At 41.0% G+C, this 18,473-nt stretch overlaps 1 protein-coding gene across 1 annotated transcript in view; it reads right to left on the bottom strand.

Annotated features, from left to right (window-relative positions):
• The window catches only part of LOC135887184 (cytosolic phospholipase A2 gamma-like), a 37,662-nt gene that overhangs the window by 9,375 nt on the left and 9,814 nt on the right, over positions 1-18,473 (bottom strand). The window contains exons 4-11 of the mRNA XM_065414961.1: positions 17,850-18,048; positions 13,955-14,072; positions 13,064-13,204; positions 9,550-9,603; positions 7,173-7,238; positions 3,222-3,260; positions 2,025-2,144; positions 1,525-1,654 (exon numbers count right to left, since the gene is read on the bottom strand). Coding sequence (XP_065271033.1) covers positions 1,525-1,654; positions 2,025-2,144; positions 3,222-3,260; positions 7,173-7,238; positions 9,550-9,603; positions 13,064-13,204; positions 13,955-14,072; positions 17,850-18,048 — 867 coding nt within the window. The remainder of the gene's footprint in view (positions 1-1,524; positions 1,655-2,024; positions 2,145-3,221; positions 3,261-7,172; positions 7,239-9,549; positions 9,604-13,063; positions 13,205-13,954; positions 14,073-17,849; positions 18,049-18,473) is intronic.

Below are 18,473 nucleotides of genomic sequence, written 5' to 3'. Positions count from 1 at the left end.
CATTTACATACACATAATTCAGGAGCATCTCTAGTATGACAGGACATGGAATGAGGATGGAGTGTGAGGCAAGAGTAGCACATGTGCATGGAACAAGGGGGTTATGGAGTGAGTGGGCAGGGGTGAAGAGTGGCTGAAATTAGTAGGCAGCAGGTGTAATACAAACAAAAGGAAATAGTTTTTGCACACAATGCGCAATTAACCTGTGGAACTCATTGCCATGGAATGTTGTGATGGTCAAAATACAAATGGCTTAAAAAAAACCCAACTAGATAAGTTCATGGAAGATAGGTCAAATGATATTCACTAAAATGATCAGGGGTGTAAGCCCGTGCTTGGTGTAACCCTAAACCTCTACCTGCCAGAAGCCTGGAGGGAAAATCAGGGGTGGATCTCTCAAAAATTGGCCTGTTCTAAGGTCTGGGACTGGCCACTGTCGGAGACAGGATAATGGGCCAGATGAACCATCGTTCAGACTATTAGGCAGTTCTTATGTTCTTATCTGAAATCTAAGGGTAAGAGTTTTGAAAGTATTTAGGCACCTAAAGATGCAGATAGGTGCCGAGTTGGATTTTCAAAAGTGCCTAGGAAAGTTAGGAGTAGCAAGTGAATTGTAAAAACAGGTGAGATTTGTTGATTTGAGGATATTAACTTTGTATATTTTTAATGTGATGTCAACAGTTTGCATTTTAACTATTTATAAAGCTTTTATTTGCTGACTCTCTGCATCTGCTGCCATTAAATTATAGTCTCTCTCCCCACAATTTCCCACAGCTGTGAAAATTTAAAGCAATTAAAAATCGGAAAAATTAAAAACCAAATTGTACCAAGCCAAATTCAAAAATCTAAATCACTGGGAATAGACACCATTAAATTAGGCTTGAATAAAGACTGGGAGTGGATGGGTCATTACACAAAGTAGAACTATTCCCCCTACTGTTAGTCACACCTTCTTGTCAATTGTTGGAAATGGGCCATCCTGATTATCACTACATTTTTTTTTAATCTCCTGCTGACAATAGCCCACCTTAACTGATTACACTTGTAATAGTTGGTATGGCAACACCCATTTTTTCATGTTTTCTGTGTATATCTATCTATCTATCTATCTATCTATCTATCTATCTATCTATCTATCTATCTATCTATCTATATATATCTTCCTACTGTATTTTCCACTGCATGCATCCAATGAAATGGGTTCTAGCCCACAAAAGCTTATGCTTAAATAAATGTGTTAGTCTCTAAGGTGCCACAAGTACTCCTAGTTATTTTTACCAGAAGAATTATCAGAAATCTCTCGGTTTTCCCCTTAAAGTGACGGGGAGTGGAGGGAGCAGTAGAAGAAAGAGCTGAAACACTCAGAATGATGAATTATGCAGAGAAATTGTTAAATTACGAATGTTCTTCCTTTTAGGACATATCTGGTTCTTTGTTCCCACCTCTGGAGCAATAATTCGGAAAGCCAAGAGGCTGGCTTTCTTTGAAAAGCCCCGTCTAAGTGACAAAATATTTCTATAAAACTTGCCTCCATGTTCTGTTTCAAAAATCCTGCCGAATTCAGCACACTCCTCCATTCTTGCTGCCAAGGTCTTTGAACTCCAGGTCTCACTCATTTCACAACACTTCTGGTAGGAATTCTTGCCCTTGTGTTCTGCTTAAATAATGGGTGAAATTAGGTTAGATTTGGGACAAGCTTCAGATGTGTTCAGGGGCACAGGGATTTTCAAAGGGGTGTGAAGGCAGTTTCAGTGCCTAGCTCCCATGGAAAGGCAACAGGATTTGGGCTGTTAACTCCCTTAGGCCCTTTTGAAAACCTCAGCCTGCGTGTACTGGACAGCCCTGGGCATTTGTGAAAATATTGTTATGTTGTCATGGAACCAAGCAGGCAGCAATTCATTCACCTGATAATTGGGATTACCTAAGGTGCCTAAGGAAGTCAACTTTAGACCCATTTGAAAATCCCATTTTAAATGATTAGACACAGGGACATCTAGTAAATCTAGTCTCGCTGGTCCACTTGCCTTTCAGGACTTCCTTCAGCTTCCCAAAGACTCCCTCGCAGTCTTCCCCAGCTGAGGCATGACCGTGAAACTCCAGGAGGAGGAGGGCACTCCAACAATGTGTACAAGTGCAATGAGTACCTGGGAGGAAAGAGAACATAATGTGGCCAACAGGCAGCTGTTTATCCTGTGAGCACCCAGATGTGGAGAGAGGAAAGACTCATGTCCTCAGTGCCCAAGTCTCTTGAGAGCAGGGATGAAACAGCCAGTGTAGAGTCAGACACCTGGCTGCTGAATCTGTTTGACCTGGTGTCCTAGAACATCAGGCCGCACTTCAGTAGAAGGAGTGTAATGGTTAGAACTCACCTTCCAATGGCACCCAGCTTACGGTGTGAGCTACCTGGGGCTGACCAGGACTCCTCAAATTTTATGTATTTATTTATTTTATTAAAAATGACTGTTCAACCAAATTGGAATTTTAGTTAAAAAGAATTAGTTTTCAGATGAAAAACTGAAAACACAAATTTTGATTAAAATAATCCATTGATATATTCCAACGCCAGAAGAGACCACTGCAGTCAACTAGTCTGACCTCTTGTGTAACACAATAAACTGTATTCACTGGTTTGGTTTCACATAAATTATTTTGTTTTTTTTTGTTTTTGTTTTTTACTTTGAAAATGAGCATTTTTTCTCTCATACATTTTACCAAAAACTGAAATGTTTTACCATATCCAGAAAAAATCAGCCTCAGTTTTGGTTTATTGTGTGAACCTTCCCCAACTTCTCACAGAAAACACTTTTCAATGCGTTCTAGTGGTGATGTGAAAACAACTTGAGCCCTGTAGAGATAAATGCGCATGCCAGGTAGAAGTGTATTCCCTATGGATTTCACCCTATAGATCTAGGATTTAGGTACCCAACTTCTATTGAAATTTAATGGAAGTCAGGCACCTAATTCCATTAGGCTCATTTTAAAAAATCCCACCATTGATGCTAAAGTTATTCATCAGCATCTTGAAGGACTGGGGCTACAATTATCAAGCAAACCTCAGGGAGGTAGGAATTCAACTTCCATTAAATTTTACATTCTTCTGAAAATCCCATCATTAAAGAATAGACTGTCATGTGGCATGGCAGAGCTGGGGGGGGGGGAGGGGTGGTAGTTAATAAAGGCTGTGAATGACAACCTGTATATCCAGCTATATAATGACTTACCTCCTCCAAGTGGAGGCATGGCCATTTCTGATGTGTTTTCTGCAAGAAACAATCAAACCACCAGTTAGAATTATGTAGTTACTGATTCTCTGGCCTCCTAACACCCAAAGCCTGCCCCTGCCAGCCTGTCCGAAATTCAAACATTAGCAGCATTTTCCTCACCTGTCAACCTGACTCCATCAGCCCCCTCTTTGGTCCCACCCTCAGCATCTTCTTGCATCAATCTGAAATATCCTCAGTACCTAGCACAACTCCACCCAGGCCAACTCTTAACAGAATGTTGGGGTCACAATGGTTGACATTCCCATGTGGTGCAGGACTGCGATGGAACAAGGAGCCCACAAGAAACTCCTTTCAGCCATGCTGCCAAACCCACAATCATGGGTTTCTCCAGAGGTGCAAACAGAGAAGGACAGGGGAATATTCCCCACACATACTGAAATATCAACCAGTTTCAGCTTTGAGCTGCTTCTTGCTGACTAAACTCTGAGGACGCCTTTTGGGCATTCTAGGATAAATGCAACTACCACTGCTTAGCATCACCCAGCTGGTCCTGGACCTACAGAGGTAAAGGAAAGTTCACCTCCATCTGTCAGGCAGTTGAGACAGAGAAGTAACTACAAGAAACTCTGTTCCTTGCAGGGGGGTTGTCCAGCTTAACTGGGTTGAACTGGGTTAAGCCTGGTATGGGAGAGGTGAATCAGGCCAGTGATCCGAGGAATATAATACCCACATCTTCCATGTGTAGGCATGTCTGACAGCTGTCTTAGAAGAAATAATGCAAAAACTCATTAGGATTATATAGTTAGCTCCTCTCCGGCTTCCAACCATCTGCAGCTGGCTCTGTCCAGTCTGCTCCAAATTAAAGCACTAAAATTATCTTCCTCACTTGTCAGCCTGACCCCCTCAATGCACACTTTCATACCTCTCTAAATGGCCTTCTTGCATCAACTTCAAACACCTTCTGCACCTGGAACAACTCCACCTAGCCAATTCTTAGCAGAGGTTTAGGGTTATAACGGGTGATATTCCCATGTGGCGAGGGATTGTAATGGTACAAGGACACCAACAGAAATGCCTCTTCAGACAACACTACCAAACCTGAAGTCACTAGATTTTCCACAGGTACAATCAGATAAGGGTTAGGGACATTTCCTACTCAGGCTCAAATGACAATGAGTTTGAGGTTTGAGCCACCTCATGCTGACTTTGCCATTTGGACCCACTAGGATAAGTCCACGTACCACTGAAAAGCCTAAAATATACTGTTTCTTGTAGACCTCCCATGAGAAGCAAACCAACACCCCATTAGTATTCTATAATTATCACCTCCATGACACCTAACTCACACACCCTCCAGCCAGTCAAAAAAATCAGTCATCCTCCCTGTCCACCTAATTAGTTCAGCATAAAAACATAAGAACGGCCATACTGGATCAAACCATCTACGACAGTATTCTGTCTTCCGACAGTGGCCAATGCCAGGTGCCCCAGAGGGAATGAACAGAACTGATAATCATAGAATCATAGAATATCAGGGTTGAAAGGGACCTCAGGAGATCATCTACTCCAAACTCCTGCTCAAAACAGGACCAATCCCCAACTAAATCATCCCAGACAGGGCTTTGTCAAGCCTGACCTTAAAAACCTCTAAGGAAGGAGATTCCACCATCTCCCTAGGTAACCCATTCCAGTGCTTCACCACCTTCCTAGTGAAAAAGTTTTTCCTAATATCCAACCTAAACCTCCCCCACTGCAACTTAAGACCATTATTCCTTGTTCTGTCATCTGCTACCACTGAGAACAGTCTAGATCCATCCTCTTTGGAACCCCCTTACAGGCAGTTGAAAGCAGCTATCATATCCCCCCCTCCCCATTCTTCTCTTCTGCAGACTAAATAAACTCAGTTCCCTCAACCTCTCCTCAGTCATGTTCCCCAGCCCCCTAATCATTTTTGTTGCCCTCTGCTGGACTCTTCCCAATTTTTCCACATCTTTCCTGTAGTGTGGGGCCCAGAACTGGACACAGTACTCCAGATGAGGCCTCACCAATGCCAAATAGAGGGGAATGATCATGTCCCTTGATCTGCTGGCAACGCTCCTACTTATACAGCCCAAAATGCTCTTAGTCTTCTTGGCAACAAGGGCACACTGTTGAATCATATCCAGCTTCTCGTCCACTGTAACCCCTAGGTTCTTTTCTGCAGAACTGCTGCCTAGCCACTCAGACCCTAGTCTGTATCAGTGCATATGATTCTTCCATCCTAAGTGCGGGACTCTGCACTTGTCCTTGTTGAATCTCATCAGATTTCTTTTGGACCAATCCTCTACTTTGTCTAGGTCCCTCTGTATACTATTCCTACCCTCCAGCGTATCTACCACTCCTCCCAGTTTAGTGTCATCTGAAAACTTGCTGAGAGTGCAATCCATGCCATTTTCTAGATCATTAATGAAGATATTGAACAAAACTAGCCCCAGGACCGACCCTTGGGGCACTCTGCTTGATACTGGCTGCCAACTAGACACGGAGCCATTGATCACTACTCGTTGAGCCCGATGATCTAGCCTGATTTCTATCTACCTTATAGTCTATTCATCCAGCCCATACTTATTTAACTTGCTGACAAGAATACTGTGGGAGATGGTATCAAAAGCTTTGCTAAAGTCAAGGAATAACACATCCACTGCTTGTACTTGTAATGATATCACAAGATCCAATGGCCAGACATAGAATCTAGACAAATTCAGACTGGAAATAATGTGTAATTTTTTTAACTTTGAGAATAATTTTCCACTGGAAAACCTTACCAAAGGTCATGGTAAATTCTCCATCACAGGCAATTTTTACATCCAAATTGGGTATTTTTACTAAAAGCAACTGCTCTATGAATTATTTTGGGACAGTTCTCTGGCCTGTGTTATACAGCAGGTTGGGCTAGATGGTCACACTGGTCCCTTCAGGCCTTGGAATCTGTGACTGTCTTGTGGATAATAATTTCTGCCTTTTTAGATTTAGATTATAGCTCATTGAAAGTGGTTTAAGGTAATGCAAGAAAGCCACTCTTATACCAGAACAAGAGCGTCCACATGAGGGTTATTCTGGTATAACTATACTTGGATAACTGGTAAAAATTTCCCATGTAGAGAAGTCACATATTTGCTTTCAGGGTGATTTTGTTCTGGGCAAGCATTTATCAAAAAGATACTATGTGTGTTAACATTCATTAGAAAGGGGGAATGAGACCCATGAAACTCACATATATCATTAATGCAAATGGCTTGATTTAGCTCTGACTTGGTCTACACTTATAAGGCATATGTGAGTTAGTCACAGGAGTGAAAAAAACACACACATCGCTATGACAACCCCTCCTCCCCCAACTCAGTGTAGACGCAGCTATGAAGATGGAAGAGTACTTCTGTCAACGTAGCTAATGTTGTTGGGGGAAGTAGTGATAATATACTGGCCAGTGGTGAAAGTAACTTACAGGACTTACCGGTACTGCCGGAGTCCTGAGGAGGGCATGGCCTCATCTGGAAGAGGCGTGGCCTCATCCGGAAGAGGCGGGGCCTCTCAAGATTTAAAGGCCCTGGGGCACCGGCTGTGGCTGGGAGCCCCAGGGCCTTTAAATCACCCCGGCCGCTAGGGAGCCCCGAGCCCTTTAATCCCCGCCGCCGAAGCCAGTGTGGTCCGGCACGGCGTACTGGCTTTTGCCGGTACGCCATACCGGACCGGACCGGACCGGACTGGCTTACTTTCACCTCTGATACTGGCAGAAGAACTGTTGCTGTTTGCCACATCTATGATAGGGGGGCTGTAGTGCAGCTATAGCTGCTCATAGTGGTGCAGATCAGAACTAGCTCCTTTCATATCAGTGGAGTCATGGCAGGATAAACCCAATGTGAGTTATAAGAAAAATTGGCCCATGGTTCCAGAAATAGAATGACTCACCTGCTCCACCTACTGCATACTCATGTTTTCCTCTCAGTCCTCCAGAAAATATTTGGAGAACAAGCTCTGAAAACAGAAAAGAAAACACGCACATTATGAGTCATTTCACATAGTTAAGGACACTAACCATATCATCTAGGACTGTGGGTTTTAACCTGTGGACCCCTAGGGATCCACAGACAATGTCTAAGGGGTCCGCAAAAGGTTGTCATTACCATAAAATAGTGGTTTTCAACCTATGGTCTGTGGACCCCTTGGGGACTGCAGATTATGTCTAAGATTTCCAAAGCTCCTCTATTTGAAAATTTTTAGATCTCTGCAGATTCCAAAAAAAAAAAAAAAGGATTGATAACCACTGAGCTAGGAAATCAAAATTCAGTTACAAGGCATTGAAGATCTGTCACCCAGGGTTTTTAAAGGGAGTCATTTTTTTTTCTTTAAGGTTTGAGGTTTTCTTAACTCTAGACATCAGGGACATGGTTTTGATCTGATCTGAATTAGTGTAACTCAGCAGGATAGTGGGTAAGGAACAGAACTTCTAGCCTGTCGGAAACTTTGGACATTCTGAAATTTGTTTTCATCTCAAATTGATTCAAAAAGTAAAAACTTCAAAATATCTTGGAGGATTGCAATTGTGAAATATTTCAATTCAGAATTATCAAAATGACCGTACTAAATGTTTCCTTTGAACAATAGTGAAGCATTATAAGGTAACAAAAATATTACCTATAAATATATAATATAAAATATAAGTTAATATATATTTTAGCTAGCTAGTTAAAAAATAAATAAAAATTGAAACCAAATGAAATAATAAAATTGACACAAAATGATAAAGTCAAAACAAAACACTCCATTTTGATTTTGTAGCATTTTGAAAATTTTCCATCAAAAATCAGAATCGACACATTCCCACAAAACTTTTGATTATCATAATGCAGGATTTTCTGGTGGAAAACGGTTTAGTCAAAATGTTTGAACTGGCTCTATTCAAAAGTAACTCTGCTGTTTTCACTGGAATTATTCCTGATTCATGGTACTGTAAATGAAGACACAATTTGTCACTGTGGAGTTACGCCTGTGTAAAATCAGCCTGAAACCAGAATCAAACCTTGGATTTTATCATTATCTAGGTTTTATAATCTGATCATTATTTAAAAAAAAAACACCACCACAAATATTAAGGCCAATCTTGAGCATTTGCTTCCCTTTAAAATCATCAGTAACTAATCAGCTAGTTTCGGATTTCCCTGACACCTCTGTACAGTGGGCCTGATGTCACTTATGCTGGTATGAACTAAGGGGAATTCCACTGATTGCTAATCATTTGCTCCTGATTTATGCAGGTGTAAGTGAGGCCAGAATTTGCCCAAGTGTAGATAGTTCCAAAATCAGAATGAAGTTCAAGATCAGGATTTCATCTCAACTGAGAATTTCAAAGCCACCTAAAGGAACTGAATTTCATTGTTCATTGCACTCGTAGAATTTGAGATGAGAAGGCCATTACATTTCACACAGATATCCCTGGTGGAACCCAGTGACCTCATTTAAACTGAGGCAGTGCTGAACTGTTGTGTGCCACAGCCCGAGAACAGGAGATACTGAGGTGCACATGAGGCAGAGGTCCTGCAATAGCAGGGAATGATTAGGTGAGACATGCCTATATAATCTCAGCAGGTGACCTGCACACAATGCTGCTAAGAAAGGTGAATAAATCCCCATAGTTCCTGCCAATGTGACCTGGGGGAAAATTCCTTCCTGATCCCAAATCTGTTGGACCTGTAGCATGACTCACCAACCAAGCATCTAGAAACAGAATTGTCAGTACCACCTCAGAGCATCAGCCTACCCCAGCTGCTGTCCCATCTCTAGAGGTGGCTGATTTTGGATGCTTCAAAGGAAGGCTAATAATAATTAAGAAACAGCTTACAAATGTGCACCAGGGAACAAATTCCTTCCTGATTCCTCCAGGTGACTGAAGCATGAGATTAGATTATGCCCAACTCTTCTTTAAAATTAGTGGAAATTAGGCTCCAAACACCCAAGTCAGCTTTGAAAATCTCATCTTTAGATATAATAATCTGGAAATTATCTGGAATGCTGGAGATTTTGAAAGGCAAAAAATGAGAGTTAGGTGCTCTGTCTCCCTTTGGCACCCTTGAAAATCCAACCCAACCACAACTGGCAGACACCCATGGGCTGCTTTAGGCTACTGCTACTAATACTAAGATTGTTGGACACATGACAGTATCACTGTGATAAACAGTAGGGCATTGGGATCATTGCTACAGAATGGTGCAGTAGCTCCTCCAATGGGGACCTGTGCTGATTCCACTGATGACCTGTCCATAACTTCAATATGCAGAAATGTCAGTACCTTTTAAATATTTCATGTTTTCCTCTATGCATCCAAAGACACTTCCCCATAAACCTGAAAACAAGAAGGAAAATACCTTATTTACAATGGCACAAGTAAGAGTTCATTAAACCCTTTCCCTTTAATACTACATAAAGAGTTGCCTGGCTAAAAGCCCCACTGGTAGAAAAGTCAAGGGGGCACTGGCAGGCCAGTTTCTGATGGGTTATGTGCTTTTGCAATTTGATTCACACATTCATCCATAACTGAAAAAACGTATTGTAAGTTGAGGCGGTCAACAAATTTCCAATGTAATATTTTTGCATCAGAAAATACTCTTTTGTCAAAATTTAAACTTTCCATGGGAACTTGTTGATTTTGACAAAATTTCATTTGAAAAATAAATGTGAAAGGAAACATGTTGACCTATTGGAACAGAATCTTTCAATTTTTTCATTTTGAAATTACCTTTCATTCCCAAATTTATTGGCTTTTATAATTCAGTGTAAATGAAACTATTACAGAAATAGGAAGGCAATGTTTCAATTTTATAAAAACAGAACATTTCAATTGACCCAAAATTGAAATCATTTTGTGGGAAAGGTCAGAATTTTGTGTTTTAGTCCTGATTCGGAATATAAACAAATTTCCACATTTCCTATAAATGTAAATACCAAATTTTCAACAGCCCTAATAAATAGTATTAGTATTTGTAATATCGCAGTGCCTATGTGACACAGGAATGAAGAATGACCCCATTGCATTAGGTGCTGTACAGACAAAAGAAAGAAAGACATTCCCTGCCCAGAGTTTGATAACTTTTGGAACATCTCTGCCCTATAGTCAGTTGAGAGATGGGTGTGTTAAATGTATTTATTATGTTTATAATCCTAACAGGATTACTTTTATCTCAGGATCATGGAAATATAGGTCTAGAAGGGACCTTGAGAGGTCTTCTTGTGTATCCCCCCACAATGAGGCAGGACCAAATAAATCTAGACCATCCCTGATGGATGTTTGTCCAACCTGTTCTTAAAAACCTCCAGTGATGGGGATTCCACATCCTTCCTTGGAAACCTAATCCAGAGTTTACCTACCTTTTCACTTGGAAAGTTTATTTTCCCCCTTAAGGATAAATAATTGCTTGAGTTATCATACATTAGGAGATGTATTTTGAAGAATTGTCAAAGGCACCCAGAGCTAGGATGGACTGTGTTTAATTGGTATATTTCAAATTTGAATGAATGAATGAAGCTGGAATATTCAAAGGAAGTAAGGCAGTTTGATACCCAGGGTGGGATTTTCAAAAACAACTAATTGGCTTAGGAGCACACATCTCCATTGACATCAAATGATCCTTATACCGCATTTTAGGGTGTATAAGTAGGAGCATTGCCAGCAGATCAAGAGATGTGATCATTGCCCTCTATTCGGCATTGGTGAGGCCTCAACTGGAGTACTGTGTCCAGTTTTGGGCCCCATACTACAAGAAGGATGTGGAAAAATTGGAAAGAGTCCAACGGGCAACACAAATGTTAGGGGGCTGGAGCACATGACTTATGAGGAGAGGCTTAGGGAATTGGAATTATTTAGTCTGCAGAAGAGAAGAATGGGGGGGGGGGATTTGTTAGCTGCTTTCAGCTCCCTGAAAGGGGCTTCCAAAGAAGATGGAGCTAGACTGTTTTCAGTGGTACCAGATGACAGAACAAGGAGTAATGGTCTCAAGTTGCAGTGGGGGAGGATTAAATTGGATACTAGGAAAACTTTTTCACTAGGAGGGTGGTGAAGCACTGGAATGGGTTACATAGGGAGGTGGTAGAATCTCCTTCCTTAGAGGTTTTTAAGGTTAGGCTTGACAAAGCCGTGGCTGAGATGATTTAGTTGGGGATTGGTCCTGCTTTGAGTAGGGGGTTGGACTAAATGACCTCCTGAGGTCCCTTCCAACCCCAATCTTCTGTGATTCTATGATTAAGCTTCTAAATCACTTAGGTGCTTTCAGAAATCACAACCACAAAGCCCATTGAATTTGTATGGGAGTTGAGTGCCTAACTGTCCTTCATCCCTTCGAAAATCTCCTCCCTACATACACACACGTGCACAATTGCCTCATCCTTTTAGACCCTTTGGAAATTCCCTATCTAAATAAATAAATATAAAAGAACAAGACATGCTTACACTGGATATTAACTAATAGGAAGATGAATGTTCCTGGCAGGGATTTTCAAAGGAGACCATGGGAGTTAGGTGCCCAAATTCCACTGGCATTCAATGCAAGTTGGGCTTCCAAACTTCCCTAGACACCTTAGAAATTCCCAGCTCTAGTGACAGAGCAGTATCTTAGGCATTTGGACACCTGACTTCTATTCCCCGCCCCCATTTCCAACCATCATGACCTTGGAGAAGCCACTTCCCCTCTCAGTGACTCAGTTTCCTTCTCTGTAAAATGGGTATCTTGATACTAATTTTTGAAAAGCATATTGATATCCATGGATGGGATGTGCTATCTATATAAATGGTAACCATTTCAGGAGGATCTAAGTGGGTTGACAAAAAGGTGAGATGGTGGAAGAAGGGTGAGCAAAGGGGGTTACATGTGAATGAATGTCATGAGTGAGGTGGAAATTGGAGTGTGGGTACAGAAGGAAGATTGAATGGAGTATGGGGGGGAGGAAAGCTGAGTAGATACAAGCAACTGGCAAGAGAGCTCTGAAATTGGAATGAGACCTACAGGATTGGGTGGCTGGAAACATTCCTAATAGGTATATAATATGAGGTAAATCTCACACTGCATTAGAATAACATAGTGGACTTATTGCCCCAGATTTGAGGGGTGCGTGTACTCCAGAATTTGATGAAGCTAATTGCAACCATATTATGTGCATTCAGGCATCATGAATTAAAAAAAATAGAACACTACATAGTTAAAGGTTAATTTGAACAAGCAGGGCTTCTGGAGGCAAGGTCAAATGCTAGTTGTAGGTTTGCAGCTTCTGCCTTTAATATAGAAGTTTATTATGACTAAGTTTGTTAGGAACGTAGATTGACAACTAGTTTATTTATATTGGGAGAAGTGATGACACAGTAGGGGGTCACTATGATCCATGTGTTTTGTAAAAGTTAGTTACAAAAAGGACTAGATAATAGAGTTTACTTTGGGGAAATTCTCTGCAGCTATCCAGAGAGATGTTTTTCGTGACACCATACTCCCCAGCGGGGAAGCAACTGGCCATTACCACCCTGCTGCAAAGTACTCAATACCATCTCAGATTCTATGTAATGCTTTGGGATGTTCTAAATCTATTGCTTATATCTGGATGTGCTTAAATCTAATAAATTGTCATTTTAGTTAAAAGCACCGCTTATTTGTATCAATCATTTATCAGATGAAAATTGATGTGTTCCCATTGATTTCATCCTGACAATGCCTGGAGTGAAACAGTTAAGTTACCACTGCTTTGGGTTCTGAAAATCCTGGGTAACAAACCTGCAATACCTATCTATCTATTGGCTGAGAATCAGGGACTTGAATGCTTACCTTGCAGGTAGCAAATACTTTTCTCTTCGCTGTTATCTTTCAACTTCCCATTCTCGAATTTGCTTCCCAAGTCTTTGGTGCACACAAATGCCCCCAGGCCAGGAAAGCCAGACTCATGAGGGGTGAATTCAAACCAGGTGCCTGTGAAACATAGATAGGGTTTATAAAAAGGCCCTTTCAAGTGCCAGCTTCTTGTTCTCCCCTTCATGGATGATTGCAATAATTTCTCAATTCCCTGACCATTCTGTTTGCTCTAGCATGATCATTTTCAAGTCATTTTCTATGGTGACCTTCTCCATCTGGTGTTTCCTCCTTAGGCCAGCAAGCCTTTGGGGCCACCACAGCCTCTCTCCACCCTCCCTCCAACCACCTATCTCTAACTCTGACCCAAAAGTATAAAGAAAAAAATACTCAAAATGAGTCAAATCTAAAAGTGATATATTTAACTGTAGAGCTAATCAAAAAATAGAAACATCAATTTCATATTTTCTGAAGTTTTCCAAGTTCTTTTCATTTCTGAAACTGTTCCTCATTAGGCAATATATCACAAACTTACAAAGTCACTATTGAAACAATTATGGGAATTTGTCATTTACTGAAAAACCAGGTTTGTTGTTGTTGTTGTTGTTGTTTTAAATGAGGAACATCAATAACCATTTTGGTAAAGAGGTTTATGCAAAAAAAACCCAAACATTTTCTTAAAAGGCCATTTTTAGACTAAAAAAATACATTGTTAGATTGCATTCAACTCTATTAAATAGTGACTCCACCTAGTAGTGTTTACAGTAGCAGAAAGGGCAAGAGGCAACATCAATATTTATTTTTTCCAGAGTACTTGACATTTCAGATGTGGTTTCTCTCATTAATATCACCAGTGTGTTATTGTTTTACCTGGGCTGTTTTCATGTGCTTTATGCAATATCTTTGCTTCCACTGCCGCATAGATGGGGTAAGGATTTGTCCCACTTGTGGAGGCATCGTCTTGTTGAGATAACTTGGTCTGATCATACTGGAAAGTTAAGAATTGATGAGCACAGAAATACACATGTTTTGGTGATGTTCCCTGTAATTCTGTTCCTGTCTAATTAGTTCAGGCTAGGAATTAGAAAGACCCTTTTTGCTGAGACCATCATCATCTTCATCATTGTTCCCTCATTCTAGTGCTTTTTTTCTGTACCTCGTGGAAACAACCTACACCCCCATGTTCATCCTTATAATATGATTGTGTGGTATCTAATGCAAAGTTTGTCATGTCGGGTGTCTTTGGAAGGCTCATGATGCACTGAGCATTGTTGTCATAGTGATGTTATAGTAATTGTTGTTACAGTAACGTTATAGTAATGTTATAATTTATAATTGCATGTATATAGTTATGAGGCTGAAAATGTGTCTTCATGGCTTAAAATAAGCCCAGCCAAAAACTCTCCAAGAGCAGGGAGGCAGTTCACACCTCATCAGGGCAGGTATGGGACAAACCCAGCCCAGCCTCACAGGAGCAAAGGACGATGGCCTAGGCAGCAACAAAAGGATCTGTTGGACTCTCAAGTGAGTTACCCCCCCTTCCTTTGGTCAATTTGGGTGTGTGATGAATCACAGAATCATAGAAGATTAGGTTTGGAAGAGACCTCAGGAGGTCATCCAGTCCAACCCCCTGCTCAAAGCAGGACCAACACCAACTAAATCATCCAGGTAATGCTCACCTGGCTCTGAAGGTGGGGCAAAGCCAAGAGGAAAGAAAGAACATGATAAAAGTGATAGACGTTTGCCATGCTCTTCCTCTCTCTTCCACCTACATCTACAGACACCACCACCACCAAGCAATTGAAGTGCTGATCAAGGGGAGAGCCTGGCTGAAGGGCAATCAGCCAGCCTGTGGTGAGAAGCATATATGTTTGTAAGGGCACTGAAAGTGTTAAGATCAGCTTAGTATCAGGGGATAGCCATATTAGTCTGTACCCACAAAACCAATGAGGAGTCCGGTGGCACCTTAAAACTAACAGATTTATTTGGTCATAAGCTTTCATGGGTTTTAAAAAAAACACTTCTTCAGGGTTTACCCACGAAAGCTTATGCCCAAATAAATCTGTTAGTCTTTAAGATCATCTTAGAATGTGTTTTTCTTTTATTTCATTTGATCTAATCTGACATGTGCTTTGACTTAAAATCATCACTTTAAATCTATCTTTGTAGTTAGTAAATCTATTTGTTTATTTTACCTGAAGCAGTGTGTTTGGTCTGAAGCGTGTCAGAGACTCCCCTTGGGATAACAAGCCTGGTACATATCAATTTCTTTGATAAATTGATAAACTCATATAAGCTTGCAGTGTCCAACAGGCATAACTGCAAGACTGAGGTTCCTAGGGTTGTCTCTGGGACTGGAGATACTGGCTAGTGTCATTCGGTGGCAGAATCCAAGGAGCAGCTTACATGCCAGAGGCTGTGCGTGAACAGCCCAGGAGTGGGGGTTCTCACAGCTGAGCAGGGTAAGGCTGCCTCCCAGAGTCAAGGATTGGGGTGACCTAGCAGATCACCGGTCCAGATAACACCAGAGGGGAACGTCACAGCATTGTATGGACAAACAACAGGGTATTTACAGTCCATGGTGGTGACTTTCAAATAGACCTAAGGGAATTCGGCCCAGATTTTAAAAAATATTTAGGCACCTAAAGATGCAATTAGGCACGTAGTGGACTTTTCAAAAGCACCTTAGCAAGTAAATGCCTTGGGATATGTCTATCCTGGAGAAGGAAGGTCTGATTACCAGGTGGAGATACACCAGCACTAACATGATAAAAATATCGGTGTAGCTGAAGCAGCAGAAGCAGAGGGAGGGGCTAACCACCTTGAGAATGTACCTAAGTTCTAAATCACAGCTCAAATGGGTATGTTTCCTTGAACTGGGAATTAAATTTCCAGCTCCAGTGTAAACATAGCCTGAGTTTCATCAAAATGAATAGGAATTAGGGAGCAGTAATGTCAGACAAAATGTTTTCAGTGAATAGTAAATTCAATTAAAAATTCATTTTCAGAGCATTGAAATTATTTGTGAATTCAGGTCAAATTTGTTGAATTCTTCCATCTGAGAAAAAATGGTAAAAAAGTTTAAATGCTTTATTTTGGCTGTTTTGAAATTAAACAGTTTAAAGTTTTCTTTTGAAATGGTATTTCACTTGAAAAATTAGGTAAATTGAAAATAAAAGTGTATAAAAAAAACCCTCTGTCAAGGCTGATTCCCCACTCTGGCACTTTGAGTGCAGAAGGTGGGGGCCCGCAAGGACTCTAAAAATTAATACTGGCCACCCTAGGCTTGTATTAAAGTTACAGCTTTTCGCTGACCTTGGATTGGTAGATGCTGCCACCACCCAAGTGCAAAACCCTTTTGAGAGCCCAGGAAGGTGCACATGGGAATTCCTTCCTGTTGGGTACCCTCAAGCGCTTTCATAACCAACCTCTGGGGAAAAGCTGAGAATGGAAAAGAAAAAAAAAAGAGAGATCAGCTGTTGCCACCAGCTAACTAAAAAACATATGCACAAACCTCTTAACACACAGAAATCCATCCTGTTCTTAAAAAATGTAAATTTTATGAAAGAAAGAAAGAAAGAATACATCTGGAAACTTAGGCTATTTCTAGGTTTTAAAAGAGCAATTACAAGGATTAAGCACCAAGAATAGCTTTCTTGAGGTCCAGTTTAAAGGTTACAAGCAAAACAAAAGCACATGGGGTTAGCACAGAGGAATCCACAAGCCATAAAGAAATAAAAAGAGAGAAACCTAATCACATCTTCCTAGATGATTTTTCATACCTGTCCCCAAGCTTCTTACAGCATAGTTGCTGCCCTGTCCGCCTCTGCCCTCGAGAGAACAACAACAGACAGACAAAGGGGGATTTTTTTCTCAATTTTAAAAAGTTCTAGCCTTCCCTTGGCTCTTTTGGCCAGCTGCCCACTTACTTCCTTTTACCTATGCATCACAGTGAGACTTTTTAACCCTTTACAGGTAAAGCAAGTAGAGAACAACTACCAAGAAAGATTTTATAGCTAACTGGCTGGCTGGGTGTCCATAAAAGGGAGCTATTCTCCACCCTTCATTTATCATACACTCCAACGATGACCAGAAACCAACCAAAAAACAAACAAAATTTGGGGTTGAATAATCTTTTAGAAAACCATCCAATGCTGATTTAAAATTGTCAGTGATGGAGAATCCACCACAATCCTTGGTAAGCTGTTTCAATAGTTATTATTCCCATTTTCTAAAATCTAGACAGTTTTTCTCCAGTCAGAATCTCTCTAGTTTCAACTTCCAGCCATTGATTTGTATTAGACATTTTCTCTGCTAGATTGAAGAGCCTACTATTTAAAAAAATCAAGACTGTGATTGAGACTTTCATGCCTTCTAGCGCTCTTCATATTTTGGAAAGTCAAGGATCTTGGGATCATATGCTAGGGTGAGATTTTCAAAACCACCTAAAGGATTTAGAGGCCAAACTCCCACTAGTTTTAATGGGAAATGGGTATCCAAATCCCTTATACAGCCTTGAAGTCCTCTCTTTAGAAATGCTCAGATACCTCAGTGATCTCTGAGAGCTCATGGGAAGAGGCTGACATTTACAAAGTTACCCGTGGGTTCAAATAGCTTTGAAAATATTGTCAGGAGTTATTATTATACTTCTACTATTTTGCTCCTGTATCCAAGTACTGTTGACAATGGGGGGCAGGGGGAAAATACATTAAGTAAATGCATTGACTTTTCAGTGGAACCACTCTGGATTTACGTAGCAACCCACCTGATTCAATATTTTGTAGACAACGAAAGAGGCCCAGACATCAGTGAGAGAGAAGAGTTCATCTTTAGCTGCCTGGCACACAAGAGCGTATGCCTTATGAAGATCCCATGAAGATTTGGAAAGTGTATCACACAGGCGTTCTTCCAAGTCCTGTACTTTCTCTGTCCAGTCCTTGTCTTTGTAGAGGGTAGACATGCACCTTTTAATGAACCAGAAGGGATATGGCTGAGACTAAGGGAATAGGATGGGGAATTCCCCTCCCCCTTTTAATCTTTATACCTTTTATTTTTCATACAGGGAATTCTAATTATCATCCTGGCATTGTAACAAATATGTGACTTAACAAGGACTTTATTCACGGCTGTCTGTCATCATGGCCGCTGGGAAATGTATGGCAATAACAGGGATAGAGCTAAGATCCTCTGCTGAATGCCAAGGCCCCTATGATGTATGAATAAGCCATTGTGACTCTATCCAACAGAGCGCAGTGGTGAGCACACTACTCAGGCCATTCTGAGTGTGACCCAGAGCCCAGGGCTCTTCTTGAGCTACTGGGGAAAATACATTGGAGTTCAGGGTGTATGACATGGGGAGGAGAAATTTTGATCCCTCCCAGCAGAAGGC

The sequence above is a fragment of the Emys orbicularis genome, chromosome 12 (genome assembly GCF_028017835.1).
Source record: "Emys orbicularis isolate rEmyOrb1 chromosome 12, rEmyOrb1.hap1, whole genome shotgun sequence".
Taxonomy (NCBI): domain Eukaryota; kingdom Metazoa; phylum Chordata; order Testudines; family Emydidae; genus Emys; species Emys orbicularis.
Note: the sequence above shows the minus strand (reverse complement) of the source record. Positions and strands in the feature narration are given on the sequence as shown.